At 29.7% G+C, this 22,756-nt stretch overlaps 1 protein-coding gene across 2 annotated transcripts in view; it reads left to right on the forward strand.

Moving 5' to 3' along the window:
• LOC118189903 (solute carrier family 41 member 1-like) overlaps positions 1–22,024 on the forward strand; it is a 140,068-nt gene extending 118,044 nt beyond the window's left edge. Inside the window, exons 11-12 of one of the 2 annotated variants that reach the window (XM_035360611.2) lie at positions 2,160–2,308; positions 18,253–22,024. In XM_035360611.2, the coding sequence (XP_035216502.1) occupies positions 2,160–2,308; positions 18,253–18,438 (335 nt within the window). In that variant the 3' untranslated portion in view covers positions 18,439–22,024. Of the gene's footprint in view, positions 1–2,159; positions 2,309–18,252 lie in introns of those variants that run through there. The other variant, XM_035360616.2, reaches the window with a different exon arrangement.
• Positions 22,025–22,756: the final 732 nt, after the last annotated feature.

The raw sequence follows: 22,756 nt of genomic DNA on the forward strand, positions 1-22,756 counted from the left end.
ATTTTTGAATATAAATTAAAGCTGTAAATCAATGCATGTAATTATAAACTATACTTAGTTTGGAAAAGAAGCTAATATTGCAAAAATAGGAGGGTTTTTTTTAATATATAAATATAAGCTGTTACACAATTTTCATAAAAAAATTATTTCGAACTGCTGACGTATGAATGAAGCAAATGGTCAAACATTTTTAAGTATAAATTAAAATTGTTAATCAATACATGTAATTCTAAATTATGTTCACTTTGAGAAACAAGCTAAATTTGTTTAGAGTATGTACTGATTTTAGGTGTACCTGGGAGGTATTTTCCACTAAGGGCCTATTTTCATTATAATGCGGTGTTTGTAAAAGTTAATATTCCATTATTCGATAGTTAATTCAGCTACAAAATCATAAGTTTGTAAATTTCTTTAGTTTAGAGAAAAGAGGGAGCAAAAAAGAGAAAAAGTTTCTTTTGTATTCCTTAGTCTCTTATCTGAAAATTAGAAAACCCTCTAAAGGAAAGGTATCATAAGAGTAGTACTTTGTAATAACAACTGAAAGGGGATGGAAATGTATTCCTATTACCCGTCTTTTAAAGTAAAACCCTTCCAAACTTTACCATCTTTTAAAATCGAAAATTTCACTTCATAGTATATGTGTAATTCTTAGGACTTTCTTATTTTTACATAACTTCCAGGTAATTTGTTTAGCATAAGAACTTCAACAATAAGTTCTGTGGCTAAATTGAATAAATTTCTAAAATTTGTTAACTTATATATGTATATATATTCGTCTAAATATTTCTTAAATCTGAGGAAATGACTATTAAAGGGTACTTAGATTTTCTACAACTTTAAAAATCTTATTTCTCTGTTTATGTTTTTTGACAAGAACATGTTTCTCGTGTGAATTATTAGATATTTTGGAACTTGGTAATTAAACTTTCTTATATTATTCTTCTGTTTTGAAGCTTTTAATTTTAGGATAGTGAATTTAGTGTATTTAGTTATTGTATAATGTCAACATATTTTTCACTAACATGAGGAACTAACTGGAACATGAGGTGTTATGCATTTATCTGAATTTAATTTAGTTTGTTGTAATGTTAATCTTACCTTTTAAATCTTACGTTAAATTCAACTTTGCCTTTCTGTAGAGAGGGAGGACTAGTTAGATTTTTTTTTTATGTATTACTTATTTTTTAAACCACTCTTTAAGCTTTATTGAGTTTCTCCAGTGGGCATGTTCAAGAAAGAATGCCAGTTATATTTTCCAGAATGCTATTATTAAACTGGCATAAATTTCTTAATATTTTTAGGAATGGAGAATGTTTATAATACTGAAGTCGGTGTAGAATAAATGGAAATAATATATCTAATTCATATGCTCCTTGAAAATATTGAAAATTATTTTAGAAATGGGGTAAAATGGTTCAGGAAAGTTCTTGAATTTTTATCACATTTGCAATACAAGAAAATCATTTGAATTGAAAAATCTGTAGTTTGCACCTTTTTTTTTTTTTTTTTTTTTTGTTTGTTTGTTTGCTTAGATGGAAATTAAAATTTAAATAAAAATATAACAAAAGACAAAGAAAACCATATTTCTTGTATATTTCATTTATATATGCGTGTCTTTAATGTAACGCAGTTGGGTAGTGAGAATTATGTTGATTTCCTATATGTGAGAAAATACTTCCATTTAACCTCTATGAAATTGTTTGTGTGTGGTTTTCCTTATGTGTAATTTAAACAGGAACACAACATTTCTCTCATAAACTGCATAAAGGCATAATTTTTCTTAAAAGAGATAGTCTGCAAGAGCTTTATCTGGTTAAGTCCTGTTTGGTTTGCCACAGTTGCAGTTATTGTCATTATTTATTACATAATTTGAGCCTGAATCTTATATAATGCTATATAACATTAAAATATATATTAATTATGTTAACTTTTATTGCTAGGCTTTTGTTATAAAAAAAAGTTGGATTATTAAAATTGCAGATTTTTATTCTTGCATTTCAAATTTAATAAAGCTGTGCATTGAAAATGTTCATTAACAATTCAAAAGTATATATTCCAGAGTACTTGAATTTGTCAAAATAAATATTTTAATAAATTTTTGAATTTATAATATTGCATGTATGTATTAATTTTATCTTTGATTTTGAAATTTGTTTTAGGTGCACATGCTCGTTCTGGCAGAGTTTTGCTTTTAATGGCACTCCCCGGGCATCTGATATTTGCATATTTAATAAGATTATTAAATGGTGGCAAGACAACTCTGACACCTTTGTTTCTTTTGGTATATCTGACTGTTGCCTTAATACAGGTAAGGTTACTTTTGATTTATGCGATTTTTTTTTAATATTTAAAATAAATCTAAACTTTGCTATAAAATTAAAAGTGAGAAATATTATTGTTATATGGTGACATTTCCAGTTTAAATTTAATCATGGAACCTTTCTGTGTTTTATATAATATAACAAGATAGTTTTAAATAATTATTCTGTAGTTGGGGAGGGAGGGAATAAACAGATCGGACAAAAATTTCTTGGTTCTAATGAATTACCTTTTAAATTCATTGAAAGTTAGTTCTTTCAAAGATAGGCAAATATATTTTGTTCCCTTTCATGTTCAGTAAATAAATGCAACTATCCTATGTGTATACTTTAGAAGAAGAAAATTGGCATTTTATATTTAATTGAATGATGTTACAAGACCTAAATATGCTGTTTATTTAAAAGGAAAAAAAAACTTGCACATTAGAAGGTTTGGGAAGTAGGATTAGTGAAGCATGCTGGAGAAAGTCTTACATAATATGAAGTGCAATTGCTTTCAGGAATTTCTCGACGTACTACTTTATAAAGATTGATAAACTTTAATGCTTTGTGTTATCTTGTAAATCGTTTTGCATGGTGCACTGCAGATTATGATTGATTATTTCAGGAAATTGCCTTGTAAAATATTGTGTGCAAATAGTTTAAAAGTAATCTGCATTCATTCAAAGATTTATCTTGGATTACTAGATTACTGTTTTTTTGCTTCTCCTGAGAACTTCTTTTAAAATTAATTTTATTTGCATTAGATGCAAATTGAAATTATGTTGGCTTTCATTTTTTATTTCTAAATTGTTATAACATTTAGGAGGATATATTTGTAGTAGTTTCACCTTTTTATCACCAGCGCTCAGAACTGTGTATAGAAAATTCTAAAGATATGCTCATTTAAAAAAAAATTTCTACATTGCTGTTGAACTGAATTTTATGGTTTAAGTGCAAAGAACATGATATTTAATAAGTAAAGGTAACACACAAAATGCTAAAAAAGGAACGCCCCTGTAGAAGTAATTTAAAATCTTAAAAACCTTTCAGATTTTATTATTATTTTTTTTAGTATAAAGAATTATCTTATTCATTTTTTATTGGCAGTGATTTCAGAAAAATATTTGATCTAAGCGCAGAACTAGTAATTTTTTATTGTATTAAAAGCATTCAGAGTTTAAACAGCATTAAGATAAAATTAGGACTGAAAAACTAAAAATGACCATTGAATCTTTCATGCTTTAATATATTTTACTTTGATTTCTAAATAGCCAAATTGTGTAAGCAATTTAGAATATTATTTATGCTACATTAAATTCTCATTGTAGAATTTTAATTATTGATCTCTAGAATTGTTCATTAATTTTGAAAATAAATAAAGTTTGAAATCATTATATTTGCACTATTAATAGACAAATTAATTTTTATCATATTGATTCTAATATTAATTTTACTTAACTGGTAGAAAATATGTCATAGGACCATGTATACTATCTTGTACTATGTTAATTGTGTTATAGGATGGATTAATAATGAAATTGTTTTATATGAGCACTGTTATATGGGAGTTGCTTATCTCCAGTAATTTAAATTTATTCTTCTGAATAAATATATTATTGAATTCTGTCAAATCTTCAAGGGGAGGTTCTAGCTTATTACTAATCCACGGAATGCATGAATAGCTAAAATTGATAAAGTTTGAACACAACAATAAAACATTTTATTTAAAGATAAGCAGTTGGTGCTTCTTTCATTACAGGACAGTTTCTTTCCATAGTGATCAAAATATTAATCAAACATTATATGCATGTAGTGCCATCTATGCATAAAATTGTCTACATACATGATTATACATCACTCCCATTGTTATTTAAATTTTTATATATATAAAAAAGTCGTCTCTAGTGCTATCAGATTATGCACTGTATATCATTTGACTTCCATTCTAATTTTTAGAAAGAATTTGCATCAAATTCACATTACCATCATAAACAGGATAGAAAATCTTTAATGTTGAATTAATTGACTTTTTTGAAGATTAAATTAGGCTACAACCATTTACACAGCAACATGAAATTCATATGGAGGCATGTTAAGCTCATTGCGATAACATTATAAACTGCCATAACCCAGATGAAATTCAGTGAAATGAGACTAGTTGTTAATCGTAGTGAACAGTATGAGAAACAAAAGAATCCTTATGATTAGTATAGTATACAGTGTGTTAAATGCTAAATACAGCTTAATTAGCATTAATATGATATTAGGAAATCAGCTGCGACATCTTTTAAATTATCTTGTGATACATTTTCGCCTTGATGCGTTTTTATTCAGCACCTTTATTATCTGTACCTTTTATTGCATTTTTGCAAAGCTTCTAGATGAGTATACAAAACATTTCATTGCAATAACAATAGGGAAATTAATTTAAACTTGGATGTCTTCAGTTTTTTATTATATTTCTATTCCATCAGTTAATTTTCATTACTAATGCAATATCCGTAATGGAAAATTGTACTCAAAATATGAATTTTAATGCTACATTGCATAAATTTTTATTTTATCTTAAAAGATATATCTTAAAAGCTTTAGACTGTAGAAAATGTTTAAAAACCAAATTTTTTGTTTTACTGTGCTTAATAAGGTGTATCGCTTGTTATTATTCGGTAACTCGCTCCACTTAAGAACTACTAACAAGAAAATGGATCTGTAAATTTTCGTGTACCTAAAATTCCAGCAATAACTTACTGTTCAGAATTTGTGTTAGTGGTAATTTCAAGAATAATTTAAACTTTAATCAAATCTGAACACACAACAATGTTTTAAGTGTACTGCACTTAAGAAACATTCATTGCATTCAGACATTTTTTAGTTTTTAAGCGCAGTGTATTTAAAAACTGGCTAAATGCATAATGTTGCAAAACAGCACAGGATTTTTGTATATCCAGAAAGTTAGTCATTTTTCTATTTTTATTATACATATTTAATAAAATGATTTTTAAAACAGCAAAAAATGCCAATCTTGTAAGCATATTAGAAATATAATATGCATAATTTGGTAACTTTCACTGTCACACCTTTAGCTACATTTCTGTGCAAATAAAGAGTCTTTTGATTCTAAGAACACATGTGAATGTTCATTAGATGCATAATATTTCTAACATAGGCACTTTATTAATTAAAAAAAAGGACTTTAAATTTAGAAAAGAATTTATGTGAAAAAATGTGTGTTTTTGTGGGTGTGTGTGAAATTTTTTTGTGAATCGCCTTTCTTGATATACAAACAACTAAAAAAATTATACAGTACAAAGTTCGTAATCTGGAATGATCTATAATCTGGACCTGAAAGCCGCAAACTTTTTTTAAAATTTTTTTTATACGCGTAATGCATGTTTAATGTATAACAGACAGTGTAAGCTAGGCTAAAATTATCTTTACTGATTCTGAGACATTTCAGTTAATGTTGCAGATTGCGTTGTTCCTTAATCTTCTAATTGTATCTGGCTTATTATTGTTTCCAGGCTGTTAGAGCAATTTTATAAAAATTAAGCTTGAACTTTCGATTATGTCAAAAAGAGTTTCCAATTCTGGAGCTGCCAAAGGATCTACAAAGCGAAAGCATGCTTCTATGTCCATCAAACAAAAAGTGGAATTGCTGCAAAAAATGGATAAAGGCATATACGTCTCAAAATCATGCGAGGAGTATGACATTCGAAAGTCAACTGTATGTGACATAAGCCAAAAAAAAAAAAAAAAGAAAAGAAAAGAAAGAAAGAACTTTTTAAATTTTTTCTGGATTCCTACACCCCACTTGCAATGAATAACAGAAAAAGTGTTTGTTATGCTAAAAGTGACGATCATGGCATGATTGAATGAGTCAGAACAGCGTCGCAGCGAGGGCGTGCCATTGACGGGTCCAATGCTATAATGGCTCAAGCCAAAATATTTCATTAAGAAATTAACTTAAACACTGAATGCACATATTCGACAGGTTGGTTAACCAAATTAAAAAATCGCCTGCAAATTGTTCAGCAGCTTCAGCTGATACTGAAGCTGCTGAACAATTTGCAGATGAATTCATTGAACTCGTTACTAGTGAACAATTATCTCCAGAACAAATTTACAATGCTGATGAAACTTGTCTTTTCTAACAATATGTACCGCGAAATACCTTGGCAACCTCTACAGAAAAGGCTCCAACTGGTGTCAAAGATTCTAAAGCGAGGCTAAAATTTGAGTGTGCACAAATGCTGCAGGAACGCACAAGTGCAAACTTTTCGTAATGCAAAAAGATGCATGACCACGAGCATTTTAAGGAGTTTTCCTCGTTATATACCGCGCAAATAAAAGAGCATGGATGACACAAGCATTGATGAATGATTGGTTTGAAAATCATTTTATATCCGAGGCTCGGCGACATTTGAATTCGGTTGGTTTACGTGATGACTCTAAAATAGTCCTGATTGTTGACAAATGTTTGGCGTATACTTCACTTAAAGTTTTAGTGAAAGGTAATGTATCCATATTATTCTTCTCTCCAAACTGTATGTCTATCCTATGGATATGGGAATAGTGCACGTGTTGAAATGCAAATGTAAAGTAGCATTTTAAAAATCTATGTTAAATTTCTTGAACAATGGCAAGACTATTCAAGACTTTTTGAAATTTTTTAGCATAAAATCTGCTGTGTGGAGCATCGCAAGATCGTGGGAGGATGTCTCCAGATACATTAAAAAATGTTTGGCATAATTTATGGCCATCATTTCATGGTGAGGACGATGAAGATGATAGCCGTGATGCGACGACAATTCCCAATCATCAATCAATTAACGGATGGCAAAATCTGTAGTATGGTTCTAAATCCAGAAAATACCGCTTCCGATAGTGAAGAAAGTGACAGAGAGGTTATTGAAAATGAAAAAAATTTCGATTGACAAGTTAGTCGGTGTTCTTGACACAGCAATTACAGGACTTGAACAGTGGAAATTTGCAACTGAACAAGAAATTATGTCTGTTTATAGAATTAAAGAGAAAGTATTAGCACAAAAAATGAAGCAACTTAAACAACTTCCATTGAAAGAAATGTTTAATAAAGTAAACAAATAAATATTAAGCTCTCTCTCTCTCTCTTTTTTTTTTTTTTTTTTTTTTTTGTAAATTTTGATACTTTTTAGATCATAATTGCTCTTTATTTCAGAAATTACGGTTTCTTCTTTTTAACTGTATAATCTCTGCATGCCATCTTATCACATTTAAATTGATGATCTATAATCCGGAATTGCCGAAGTCCCAACGAGTCCGGATTACGGACTTTGTACTGTATATATAGAAATAAACTTGCATTTTTTTTAAAGAAAAATTTAATTCTAATATTTTAAAATTATACCATTATTTTGTTGTTTTCTTGTTCTCAAAACCCTGGATGACATTGTGAAAGTTTACTTGATTGCTCCAGTTTCTGTAATGTAGGCAGAGAGGATTTGTTAAGTGCATAAATATTTATAACTTTAAGGCCTTCTTACATGCAAAATAAGCATTTTTTGTTTTAAAATACTTTTAAAATTATTTTAATTAGAAAATTCTCACAAGCAGCACTAATTGTGATAATAGTTTGCAATATTTCATACTTATTCTGAAAATTGTATTTTAGAATAAACTGCAAAAATTTAAAAGGACCGCTCCCACGTAACATGAGGAATTTCTCAGCTTTCATTTCAATTAAATAACAAAGTCAATTAAATAACTTAAGGCTGAAATCTACTGATATTTCTATAATTCATTAATATTAGTACCGTATTTGACGGCATATAAGATGCACCCTTATTTAGAAGGCCACATACAAGGAAAAAAAGTTTCAATAGTCTGCGCTATAGCGCGGTACCACAATAACTTAAAATGTGGTTTCTTTTAGTTCTCACGTTTTGTAAAAGCCAAATAAACAATCATTGAATGCAATTACCAAACGTATTTTTATTAAGGAAAATTAGCAAATGGCAAGCTATTTTGAACATGATATGTAAATTTCAATAATGAATAAATGAATAAACGGCAAGCAGTCAAACATAACACAAAATAAAGCAGAAACAACAAAATACACAGATTCAAGGAAAACGTTGCCTATCATGAAATTAGACTTTAATCACTTTCAAAACCATAAAAATCGTTTTCACTATCATCATCATCGAAAACGAGAATATCGTCATCAGTACTGTTTCCGTCATCGCTAGTATTACCTTCTTCAAATGATGAGTCGTCTTCTGTTCCATCAAGAGCATTACTAATTCCACACTTCTTAAAGGACTTAACAATTACTTCAGCCTTTATGTCCTCCCAAGGTCATTTTACCCACTCGCACACTTGCGAAATAGAGGGCCGCTTCATTCTACCTGAGGGTGTGAGGGAGTGATGTGGCACTCCTATCCACTTGTTCCATCGTTCTCGCACTTTTTCCTTAAATGGGTTATTGACCGATACATCCAAAGGCTGTATTTGGCTAGTCAGTCCACCAGGAATGACAGCTATCTGGATTTTTAATTCTCTCGCTTTATTCCTTATGGTTTCAGTTCTATGGGCGCTAAACTGACCCAAAACCAAAAGAGAGGGTTTTCTTAAGAGTCCACCAGGTTGCCTCGCTCATACGTTCTGTAACCACAGTTTCATTCCAGCTTCGTCCATCCAGCCTTTCGGATGAACATGAACAATTACACCCGTTGGAAGCTTTTCTTTCGGATGAGTTTTTCTTTTGAATATGAAAAACGGTGGTAGTTTTGTGACATCAGCACATGTTAGAACTACCGTATATCGGGTTTTTCATGACCTGTGGTTTTTATGGTTATTGATTTAGACCCTTTAATACTCAGTCTTGTTGGATGGTACATCAAATGTGAGTGGAATTTCATCCATATTTCCTATTTGATCGAGCTCAAAAGAAGTTTTCTTTCGTGCATTTATAGCAAACCTATGAAATGCTAGTATTTCTTCTTCATAATCTGCTGGCATTTTCTGTGCAATAGTTGTTTTCGTGCGCATTGATAAGCCTTGCCTTTTCATGAACCAATACTCAGTCTTGTTGGATGGTACATCAAATGTGAGTGGAATTTCATCCATATTTCCTATTTGATCGAGCTCAAAAGAAGTTTTCTTTCGTGCATTTATAGCAAACCTATGAAATGCTAGTATTTCTTCTTCATAATCTGCTGGCATTTTCTGTGCAATAGTTGTTTTCGTGCGCATTGATAAGCCTTGCCTTTTCATGAACCTGTAGCACCAGCCCTCAGACCCTGAAAAGCTCTGATTCCCATGTTTTTCTGCAAATCCTTTGGCCTCATTGATTATCATTTTAGTTGAAACACTTATCCCAGATTTCCTCTTATCTATCACCCACATTTTTACGGCATTTTCAAGTTCAGGCCAAGATGGAGCTGGGCATCGAAGGTTATGTTTTTGTATTTTAGCAGTCTTCAGTTGATCTTCCTGCAGTCGCCAAGTACGTATCATTTTTTCGGTAGGTGGTGGACCAAAATGCCTTGCTGCTGCTCTGTTTCCATGCACTTTCGTGTAGTTTAACACTCCTAATTTATACTAAAGTGTACAGCTTGATCTCTTGTTTCCTGTAGTCATATTTTCCAGGGTATGTTTTTTAAACAAATAGTTTTAAGCACCGATACCGACACGTTTATACAGAGTAGCATCGATACCGACACGTGTCGGCTGAGTCAAAGAAAGTCTGCAAAGAAAGAAAGACTCCACAGACGTAATGTGACCGTCGAACCTTTTCGAACTTCGACATCAGCTTCGAGCTTTGGCGCTTTTTGGCGACAGATATTTCCCGCATGCGCAAAATAATTATGGCAGATGTAGAAAAAGTTATGTGTGTCTACACCTTTATCCGGGCTAAAAATAACATTCAGTATTGAAAGTTAACCTGTGTCCTTCAGACCAAATTTAGGAAAAAAAGTGCGTCTTATATGCCATCAAATACGGTAAGTCTCATTTATTATGTGTCAAATGATCACAATCAATTTTTATATCTCAGCCTCTCTCATTGTAAAAAGTTTTAATCATTTACTAGTAATCAATCAGTTTGAAAGACACAATAACCATTAGTCTGAAAGGTTTCAGATTTTAAATTACGTCCAAAGAGGCCTTTTTTTTTTACGTTTTGTACAGCGTTGCATTGCTCGCTTAGAAATCCTTGAGTTTGTTAATCAAAAATTCGTTAAAGTTTTACAAAATATGAAATCGATAATAAAACAAATTCCAAATTTGGTCTTCCACATGCCCATATTCGCAGTAGGATTACGTCATTCAAAATTGGATGGCTCTATCTACCATACACAATGCGAGAAACATACATACATTTATACGGATTCTTCATTATTTAATTTCTTCAAATATAATACAGGGCGATAGTATTTGGCAGCAATGATTTGAAAAGTGATACAACCTTTTAAATTTTTCAATGCAAAATCGCAAAACGAAAACAATACTCCTTCAGGAACAAAAGTCCCTTTGGACTTGAGAAAATAGTTAGCAGTCCAGTATATAAGTCATAGCAAGAAAATCTGTGTTTGTTCACTAATAACTCGGTTACTACGATAGCTATTGTCACCAAACTTTCTACAATTCTTTTCTGGATCCTGGAAAAGGTCGACGTATACTTTAAAAAAAAAATTTTAATTAAAATCTCTAAAACTAATTTCACCCTCATTTTTCCGATTGGCAACAGTAATATATCAGCAACATAAGTATGCAGCCATTGTTGCTGATATGCCATTGTTTCTGTAGCTAATTTTGTCTCAAAATGATGCAGTTTTTATCAAAAAACATAAAATTTTGTTTTTTTGATCTCATTCAAATTTTGAAAAAATCGCTTGGAGGTACACTGGTTCTTTTCTAGACTGGCCTATGAACCAAATTTCGCAGCCCTGAATCTACGCGCAGCACAAACAAAGGCGCACACACAGAGAGACTCTTCCTTTTATTAGATATAAAATATATTAACTATCAATAATTAGTTTTAAATTGTAATGAGGATACAAATAAAAATAATTTATAAAAGTATCATAATAGTTACAAACACTTTATATTTTACACCTTTATAATCCCCTTAATATATATATTAATTACAGGAATGTGAATTTTGCTTAATATTGAAAGATATTACTTATTGGGTTCAAAATATTGTTTGTAAGATTGTTATATTTTAAAATTAACTTAATATTTGTTAAATATAAATTAATTAGATTCTTCTCGAATGTCTGTATATTATTAATTGGTGAAAAATATGCATTGGAAAAATGCTTTACAGAAAATTGGAAAAATATACTCTTACACTGTATGTACATATACAGTACAAATGGGACTTCAACGATTTCAGATTAGGGTTTTTTCCAGATTATAGATCATCAATTTAAATCTGGTAAGATGGCATGCAGAAATTATACAATTAAAAATATGAAATCGTAATTTATGAAATAAAGAACAATTATGATCTAAAGGGTATCAAAATTCACAAAAAAAAGCTTAATATTTAGTTGTTTACTTTATTAAACATTTCTTTCAACGTAAGTTGTTTTAGATGCTTCCACAAAAAATTCAAAAAGTTCCTTTTTCTTGTGTCATATATAATGGACTTTCCAATGCCATACTTCTCACATAATTTTGAGACGGAAAGGCCTTTATCCATTTTTTGCAGCAATTCCACTTTTTGTTTAATGGACATTGAAACATGCTTTTGCTTTGTAGATACTTTGGCAGCTCCAGTGGCGTAGTGAGCATAACTGGCGCCCGGGGCAAAATACCTTTTTGGCACCCCCCCCAAAAAAAACACTTACCGTAATATAATGTATAAAATTGTAGAGACATTAAGATTTTTTTGGAAGCAGGAAAAGGGAAAAATATGCAACGCCTTCTTCGGGAATCGAACCGCGGACCTCTGGAAATACGCACCCAGTGTGCAGAACACCACACCGCGAAGTCATGCCAAGAAGGCAGAAGAAATGCCTTTTATACTTCTCCTTTTAAACGGCAACTGGGGTTTTTAGGGGACCCAATCGCCAAATCCTGGGTGAGGAGAATCATCATCCACCATCCTTTTAGTTAGAGCACTACTTGTAGAGTTATAAGGATTTGCTGGAAGCAGAAAAGAGGAAAATATGCAACGGCTTCGCCTGGAAGCAAACTGAGGACCTTTGGAAATATGCGCCCAGCATGCAGACCACCATACCACAAAGGCATCCCAAGAAGGCGGGAGAATACCTTATAGAGTACATTCGTAATAATAAAAGAATGCAAATAATAATAAAATGCTGAATCCTCCATAAAATACTCTAAAATATGTTAAGAATAGTCAATACCAAACTACGCTAGCATTGGATTCGGTAATCTATCTTTGTGGGCTGAAAAATGAGACATACGATGATCTGGAATTAGTTAAAAAGGTATTATTTATTTTACATATTTAATATAATCATTTTTAAAAAGGTACAATTTTTAAATAATTAAAAGTTTAATATACATTATTAGATAAGTAGATGTATTTACAGTCAAAAGTCGTTAATTTGGACACCCATAATCCGGAATGATCTATAATCCGGACCTCAAAACTAAAAACTTTCTGCGCATGCGCCGCGTTGCCACATGCGTATAGGCGTTTACGCATGTGCGTAAGACCTTTTACGACTGCGCATATGCATGTGCGCAAGCGCAGAATACGTTTTCGCGTGCGCGTTTTATGTATAACGGACGGTATAAGCTAAAATTATCTAATTATGTATTTCAGTTAATGTTGATGATTGCGTTGTTCCTTAATCTTCGAATTGGATCCGGGTTATTATTTTTTGCAGACTGTAAGAGCAATACTATAAAAGTAAACTTGAACTTTCGATTATGTCAAATAGAATTTCCGATTCTGGAGCTCCCAAAGGATCGTACAAAACTAAAGTATGTTTCGATGTCCATCGAACAAAAAGTGGAATTGCTGCAAAAAATGGATAAAGACATGAAGAATGTGACAGAGAGGTTAGTAAAAACGAAAAAATTTCGATTGACAAGTTAGTTGGTATTCTTGGCACAGCAATTAACGGGACTTGAACAGCGGAACTTTGTAACTGAACAAGAAATTATGTCTTTTTCTAGAATGAAAGAGAAAGTATTATCACATAAAACGAAGCAACTTAAACAACTTACATTGAAAGAAATGTTTAATAAAGTAAACAAATAAATATTAAGCTCTTTTTTTTTTTTTTTTTTTTTTTTTTTTTTTTTTTTTTTTTTAAATTTTGATACCTTTTAGATCATAATTGTTCTTTATTTCATAAATTACGGTTTCATATTTTTAATTTTAGAATTTATGCATGCCATCTTACGAGATTTAAACTGATGATCTATAATCCTAAAAAATTGATAATCCGGAATTGGCGAAGTCCCGACGAGTCCGGATTAACGACTTTTGACTGTATTAATAATAATATAATACATTAATACAGTTAATTACTATGTATACACCTTTCTTGCCTTAGATGAAGCAAATTTATCAATTAGTTCATCAAAGTCGATCATTTGAAATTTTTCTCTTTTTGTATTTTAAAACGCTAGATGACTTAGGGATCTTGTCCTACCATTGACTGTAAATAGTCAAAATTTATTTTAATTTGCTGACCGAATGTATATAGTACGAATATGTATATGAACGAATGTATTTCATTTGATAATGAAATAGTAAGGAGTATTTGAAGTGCGACTTTTAGGTGTGGGAAAACATTTTCTCCATAGCTCTGTAATGGAATTTTAGGTTGTTTCTTTTCTACTGCGGAGTAATATCTTGCAGTTAAATTCACTGCTCAAAATAATTAGAGGATATTGTGAATTCGGTATGAAATAACCATATAATCGACAACCTTTTTAACAAAAGGAAATAGAAGAGATTATAAAGGAAAATTATAACCTTTACAAAATTGGGAACATGCAAATTTTTGTCTGTGAGGTCGAAAACTATGCGTTTTAGATAAGGAGTAAGGAGCAACCTGCAGCATTCCTTTTGTAGTTAGGAGATTGAAAACAATTGACATACGTTGAATTTTCTGTAGCAGTGAATATACAATGTCTCTGCAAGATAATTTAGTTGAAATCAGGAATGCTATCAGTCTTTTACAGGAAGAGTAAAAAAAAAAAAAAAAAAAAAACCATGTTAGCGGAATCGTTTTTGGAAACTGGATATTTTCGAGAAATTCGATACGAGGTCGTGTTATCGTTTTAAAATAAAAAGGGGGGCTATATGTGCATTTCGTTTAAAAAAACTAAAAATATATATCTATTTTAGAGAAATAAAAGTGGTCAGAAAGAACGTTTTGTATGCGAAGATATTTGGTTGATGTACTGCAAACATTTTATTACACATTTTATCAGACAAATCAAGAAATTAAATAATTAATTGTATTAAAATAATTATTAATTTTTAAATATATTTTCCAGAAATCAAACAAAATAAAAACTGAAATTTTTGGGAAAATCTTGTTTGCAGACCATTTGGCGCCGCTCGCGCGTCATACACCCCCTTTGCTCCCCTCGCTACCCCATTGGGCAGCTCCAGAATTGGAAACTCTTTTTGACATAATTGAAAGTTCAAGCTTAATTTTTATGAAATTGTTCTAAAAGTCTGCAAAAAATAATAAGCCGAATCCAATTAGAAGATTAAGGAACAACGCAATCTGCAACATTAACTGAAATGCCTTAGATACTTTTAGCCTAGCTTATACCGTCCGTTATACATTAAACACACATGCGTAAACGCATTATGCGCATAAAGTTTGTAGCTTTGAGGTCCGGGTTATAAACGTCTGGATTACAGACTTTGCACTGTATATATAATCCTTTCAGAAAAAATGTAAAGAGCCTATCTTTCTTTCAGTACATTCCTATTTTCTGAGTGTGACTCCATATACTCTCTTGGTTCAATAGCAAATGCATTGTCATGTTTTCAGAAATTCATGATTTGCAACTATATTCTTTGTTTTAAATATGAAAAAAAAATGAGCGACGGAAACACATACAGTTGAGATCAACTTGTACAGCCATCTGGACAAGCCTAATTGACAATGCGGTAACCATTCTCTCTGCGTTTTCAACGAATTCCATACTCGCAGAATATGACTAAAGCTGATTTTTGCTACTAGCAACATCTGACAGACAATAACTGAAGATGCTTCTCGTGGCATAGTGTTCAGGTTCTTACAAGAGAACAAATTTGCTCTTCTTCCACTCTAGTCCTGTAGAAAGAATTTTCCTTCTCATGCACTTTAGTTTCGTCCTTCCTCTCATCAAAGAAGATGCTATACAAAGACTGTATCATTGATTTAGCGGTTGACTAAAGCTGAGACAATACATTACGATGTCTGAGCCCACCAAGTGGTAAAGTAGCTGAATACTGGTAGTTTGGTCCGAGGTTCGAATCCAACAAACAGGCTGGCTGCATGGGCATTTTTGTGGTTTTCCCCATGTGTAACATGTGTACGAGCCAGTTTCCCTTAGAAAGTACTCAATGAAGGCATCCATCTCCTTAGGCAGATGGCTCTTAAGGCTTTGCCATAATCTCGTAAAACCAAACGACGTTCTCTGCAGCTTACTTCTGTCGATAACTTTAGCTTGAGTTTCTTTAGATATAATTTCCAGATTGAGGGAATTTGAGAATCAGTTGCTTTCAGACGTTTGGATTCTTGACTGTCATTATCTTCAGGGATGTCTTCTGAATCAGACACTAAGACAATATTCTCCTTTAAGTCTGAAATCATCGTAGACTAGCATGCATTATCTTTATATGCCCTTGCTTTAGATTTCTGATTTTCCTTTCTTTTGCATTGTAATTTTCAGCTTTCAGAAATGTCTTATCAACCCAATGGCTGTTTTAATTTCCTGCTGTTGGTCTGTTAAGAAATTTCGCTCTATGCTTATTATGCTTAGAATGTTCATGGAATATTTTACATTGTTCATAATTCAAACATTTGCGTGCAGAAATGTAAAAGTACTGTTTGCATGATCTAAGAAATCTTTCTTAATTTTATCAGCCCCCTGCCGAGATTTTGGTATTCTTTTAATGTTTTTGTATTTTTCATTGTAATTTCTTATAAGACTTATAATTTCTTGTTGAATTTTAGATATGGAGCTTTTATTCCAAATTCTTGAAATGCCATAGGAAACTGTATTGGTAATGTGCTTGACTGACAGGTCTTTCTTGTTTCCTTTCTAAGATAACTTATCTCTGACCCGAAGGAAATGCTTCAATACAACAGCATAAGTGTTTAAAACTATCTCTTTAAGTTGTACTGGAGTTCCAAAAACATTACAAAAAGATGCACATCTAGTTGATATTATCTTAGTCCAACATAAACAATGGCTGATAAAGCAGGATCGACAAAACACACCAAACAACCAGCTAAGTAGGAATAAAAAGTCATTGAAAGATTATGGAAGCCACATGATTGCTTAGCCCAAGCTAGAACAAATAATCAGAATAGAATCCATTCTGCGATCTAGTAGCATATTTTGGCATGGAAAGCAATTTCTCATGCTAATGATGCATTTTTGACAAAAGCAGTTCACGAAAAAAGCATAAAACCGGTTAAAAAGTCAGTACAGATATTCACTTGATGTGTTTGATGTGTGGAACCTCAAAATGTTAAAATTTTGGGCTGAAATTTAAATGCAATTTGTTCTAGCTCATTTCTAACCATATAATGAATCAGGCAATATGAATTTAAAAAAAAAAAGAAAAAGTGTTTTTAAGTCTTTATTCATATAAGTTGGTAAATTATGCATTTTTGCTTTAAAAGTGATTGAATTATGATGTTCTTAAGTTCTGGTTAAGATTTTTGCCTTTAGTTAATCTGCATGCAATCGTTGTAGAATTATCAGCAATTTTGAAGTGTAAGTTTTGGTTGGTCTAGCAAGGCAGCTATTTATTTACATTTGAAACTCTAGCAGTATAGTGAATTATTTCAGTTGCTGCACCAACTTCAGTTTCTTTTTGTCCATTGGGGCCAAAACTTGACTTTTAAATTTTTTTTTTGCAATGAAAATTTTGTTTTCCTGCTTGTTGGCTAAATTGCTTGTTTTTCTGTAGAAATTTTATTTGCAAATATTGTTTGTTAAACTCTTAAACTAAATGTGATATTTTAGGTTTTTTAATATTTTACAAGTTTTAATGAAAATGTTTTGAGTTTTTATGTATTTTTTCCCTGCTGTGAAATGAGAACTGACTGGATTGAATGCAAAATATATCCCTAATGAAATTTGGGGAAATAGTTTTAAACTATGTGCAGCAAAATATGTTTATAATTTAATAGGCCATACAAGAAAGTCATGGTGTTGACATCAGATTTATTTTTCATAATTTGTTATTGAAACATGCCACTTTCTATTAATAGCACCTGTTAAGAAAGCTTTGTCACCAGTGTTGGAAAACTATTAAATAATGCTTGTTGTCAATTGAAAGAATAAAGTTAATTCGAAGATTTCCAATATGACCAGTAACATGAGCATTTTTTATAAACAGTCAACTACATTCATTACCTGCATTAAAAAAGTTAAGACATTTCAAATTATGAAATATATGTTTGAAAATTAAAATATATAAAGTTGTAGTGTACATACATTTGAGTATAAAACTTGGAAAAATTGAATTTTGATATCTAAATGTTGTAGGGTTAAATATATAAAAATTATAAAATATTTACATTTATCTTTTTAAATTATAAAAACAGTGAACAAATCATTTAAGTAAATAAGTAGGAATGGAGGAGGAGAAAGCATAATTGTGAATCATCTGTTTACCAGACTACTAGAGAAATCAATCATATTTGGCACACTGTTTTAACCCCTTTCTGACAAAGTTCCAATAGGAAGGGAAAAAAAGATTTATATTTTATGTTATTGACCTTTTCCTTATTTTATGTAGGTATTTTTACTGATATATATTGCATACTGCATGATACATTGGATGTGGAGACGAAAAATAGACCCTGATAATTCGGCTATTCCATATCTTACTGCTCTGGGAGACCTGCTCGGAACATCACTACTTGCATTAGCATTCCTCTTCCTATTTTACGTAGGAGATCATAATCCAGATATTGCTGAGTGAATTGAGATTGTTAATGCCATGGAAGTCAAAATTGCTACACTGCAATAAAAGCGTCCATTTATGAATCTTCTCATCTGTAATATTTACATAAGTATTTCTAACCATATATACCAAAAGGACTATTGTTGTCATTCAAATAAAGAAATGATAAACTTTAAAAGGAAATTAAGTATCTATAAAATATGTTATCAAACAGAACGAATTTTAAACCATGATCAACTTCTGTTATTTAATAAATATGATAGGGAGCATATGTTTCGTCATGTATATAGAAGAATTTTATATTTTCCATGAAGTTTAGTCATTATGGGGAAAATTTTCATGTGAAATTGTTTATCCAAAGTACTTAAATTAATTCTTCCATAATCTGATTACATGTACATCAATGTTCAGAAATATGAAAATGGAAGAAATATTTCTTGAAATGATATCATTCCTAAACCATATTAGCTGCCATATGAACTGTGATTATAAAAATTTGACTTACCATCTTCACACTGAAATTTGGTTTATGTGATATTCAAAGTATAAGGAATATTTTTTTTTTTTTTTTTTATATATTTGTATTTAATTTTGTGTTGACTTTCTTGAAAATAACTTTTTTCTATATAGTTAAAAATTTTTTAGGAAATGTTCATAAATGACTGAATTATTTTCTGAATTTTAGTTTAACAGTATTTTGCTTTAATTCAATTATACAATAAGTGCTAAAATAATTTTTCAAATTAAATGATTATATTATGAAAAATGGAAGCACTTCATAAATTTTCCCCCTTTCTCTTTTTTAAAACTTTGAAATTAATTGATGGAAGTGTTTTAAACTAAGTTAAAAATTACTTTTTTTATTTAAATTTCATTTTTATCATTTCTTGTATGTAATCATCTAATTTTTGAACTTGCAGTGATTAGATATATAGGTGTATATGTACCTTAATATATTAGACCATTTAAAACGTTTCCATTAGTTATATATGTGTATGCATTTTATAGACTATAATTTTCTGCATTTATAGTTTAAATTTAAATTTGGTAGTCAATGTATTTTTAGTTAAAATGTGAGTACTTTAATGTTATGTGTTCTTGTATTTCTTAAAAATCACTATGCATATTAGTCGTACCTCTGCTGAATTGTTTTAAGTAATTAGATTACCTGTTCCACGAATTATAAATGTACTTAAGTGTCTAAACTTTTTAGAGCTGTTTTTAACACCTTTCATAAAATACATTCTACATTTTAAGATAAAATGTAATCTCAGCAGAATTTAATATTACACTGTGAAACTATATACTTGTTTTTTCTACTTTGCCTATAAAATGAGATTTATTGAATAAATTAAAGTTTGTGCATTTTTTCTGATTAGTCTTCTGTGAATACATTTACTGTTATTTATAGAGAATGTATTTTATAAAAGGTAAAAGCATTTTTATCAGAATTTTTTTTTTGATGTTCAAAGCAGTTTAGAATTTGCCATGTAAAATTTTCCTATTTTGTTTAATCCCATGAATGAATACTTTTAATCTGTGGTAGTTTGTATTAAGAAACCTGTTTATTTTTATTGATAGTTTCTTTTTCATTTAGTTATTGCATTTATTGTTACATATTTTAAGTATATGAACATTTTCATTATGATATAGTTAAAAATTTTAAATCATTGCTAGCATTATTAAAGGAAAACGTTAAAATTTCAATTGTGTTAATATTATAATTTCAGAAATAAATATGCAAATATTGATTTTATTATTAATCTTTAAACATTTGGTGCTATAATAAAGTTAATCATTATTTATTAATCTTGTAGAAAAACTGTTATTTTTAAATTATGTTACTATTTTTTAGATGCACATAAACTTTTGAAAATATTTTATAAAACAAATTTAATTATTTTTATTCCCTTTAAAAACTCTACATAATGCATTTTTGTATGTAACTCAAATTTGTCATTACATATGAGATGAATTGAAGTACTCGTTAAAATATTTTTGATTTATAGTATTCTAAATTATTTGGCCTCCTCTTTTTTTTTTTTTTTTTTTTTTTTTGGTTTGTTTGTTACTTGGTTTCTGTAAACCTAAGATATGAATGTTAATTGCAACTCAAATGTAGAATTTTAAAAGCCGTTTTTGAAAAAAAATGCTGTTTTGAGTTTCAAAATATGATTGAAATGTAATTGTTTAAGTCTGTTTTATTTGTTTGAATAATGTATTATGTATTTAAAAATGTTTGTCATTTGAAGTAATTCATTAATAGAAATAATCAGTATTAAAATGTGCATGAATAAACTTGATATTTCTGACACTTCTTCCCCTCCCCCCCCCGGTGACATGTAATGCTTTAGAATGTATAGCTTTTTTAGGAAGCATTTTTCATCTAGTCTTCTTAATTGCATTTAAGTATGGAGTTTATATTAATTTGAGTAGTTTGATCAGTTTATAACTTTGTACCTTGTTGCTGATTATTCACTTAGTATACCAGTATTCAGAGTCTTTAACTTGTGATATTTTCTAAAAATGAAGTTTTAGTATATTTTTATTTAGTAAAAATAAGTTATATAATATTTTATAGTTTTGTAGTGCAGTTATTAAAATTATAAAGAAATCAAAAATTTAGACTGTCCGAATCTCAATTTTGTCATTTATTTTTTATACTTTTGAAAATGTGTGAATCATTTAATAATTATTTTTCATTTTACTGGATGATCAGTTTTAACATTTACTTTATTATGATCTCACTTGTTTAAAATGAAGGTACTTTGTTTTTAAATTTTTTCCCCTGTTTTGATATTAAAAGGTTCTACAGCTATTATTAGTGAAATTTATGTATCAGCAAGTATCTTTATTTGCTTCCAGTCTTGAATTAAATGATTTAAAAAAGTATGCTAGAGCACTTTCGTTTTATTAATAGCATGCTTCAAATTTGTCAGGGCATGTGAACCAGGTTAGCTTAATATAAAAAATTGTAGTTATTTATATTTGACTGCATTTGCCTTATACTGTGCTATTTTAATAACCATTTAAAAATTATTTTCAGATTTTCCTTTTATACTTAATATGGTGCATTATTGATATTTTAAGCCCGTGTAATGCGGAATCAGTTTTAAAATTTGAATTTATTTTATATGAAGATTGTGTTTTATCATTTATCAAACAGCAAATTTGAATGAGTTATTGGTTTAATTTAAAAATTTAACACTACTCTAAACTTTCCAATTACAAGTGATATATTAATGCATGTTGTGTTTTAGTTGGTTTTTTAATAACCTATAAATTTCAATTAAAAATAAATTATTCATAATTAAAGTTTTGATAATTTTGAGATATAATCATGTGTTTAGAAAAAACATTGTGGAGCATTTTTAAATGTAGCAAATGTTTAGTTCATTTATTTTTACACCCATGTGATAAGTTTCTTTAATTTATAAAATTTTAATACTAGTCAGTTTAAAATGTCGTAAGTTATCAGAATTGTGATAGCTGCACAATCATGATTAGTTATGTTTTATATGAAAAAAAAGCAAAATAAAAATGTAACTTGTAGACATCAGTTTAAAAAATGGATGTGTTGTGATATTAAATATAATGAACTTCATTTTTATAGTCTGTATTTACTATTCTGAGAAATGGCATTAACATACTTACACAAAAATAACATCATATATTTAATATTTAAAATTCAGTGCTTTTTATTTATAATTTAAACAGTAAGAGCATTACAAGTAATTTAAAAAATTGAGCAAATTGTTGTGAAATATGTTTAAAACTTAACTGATTTATATGCTTAAATCATGAATATAACAAGTGGTATTTATGTATATTTGAAGACAAACATTTATCTTAAATTTGGTCTTAAACGGCACTTCTTTGGATGTGCTTTTTTGAAAATATTATGTCAAATAAGATCAGCATGCTTCATTCATAACTCTTTAAAACTTTTATACAAGATATGCAGTCAAAATTTCAATATAAATGAATGGATGAATTTAAAACAACTAATTAGAGCTATAATAAATTATGTCTGTAGCTTCTCTTATGGTATTCAGCTGAGTATATTTTTAATGTACAATAATCTTCCAATATAATTATAAATAAGCTAAGCTAATTTGTAATCCCTTTGAAGTACAAAAGAACTTTTGAAATACAAAATTGGACTCAATAAATTTGAGAGGTGAAATGTTAAGCAAATAATGTCATGTTAATTAAAATGTAAAAGATGATATAACAGTACATGAGTTAAATAAAAATGATTTTATTATTTTAACATTTTAAATAACTATGTACAAATTTTATCTATTTCAGAAGTTAACATTTCAAGTCTTTCCAT

This window comes from Stegodyphus dumicola, chromosome 3 (assembly GCF_044657685.1).
Source record: "Stegodyphus dumicola isolate Sdum_Otavi_A_Nest chromosome 3, ASM4465768v1".
NCBI lineage: Eukaryota > Metazoa > Arthropoda > Arachnida > Araneae > Eresidae > Stegodyphus > Stegodyphus dumicola.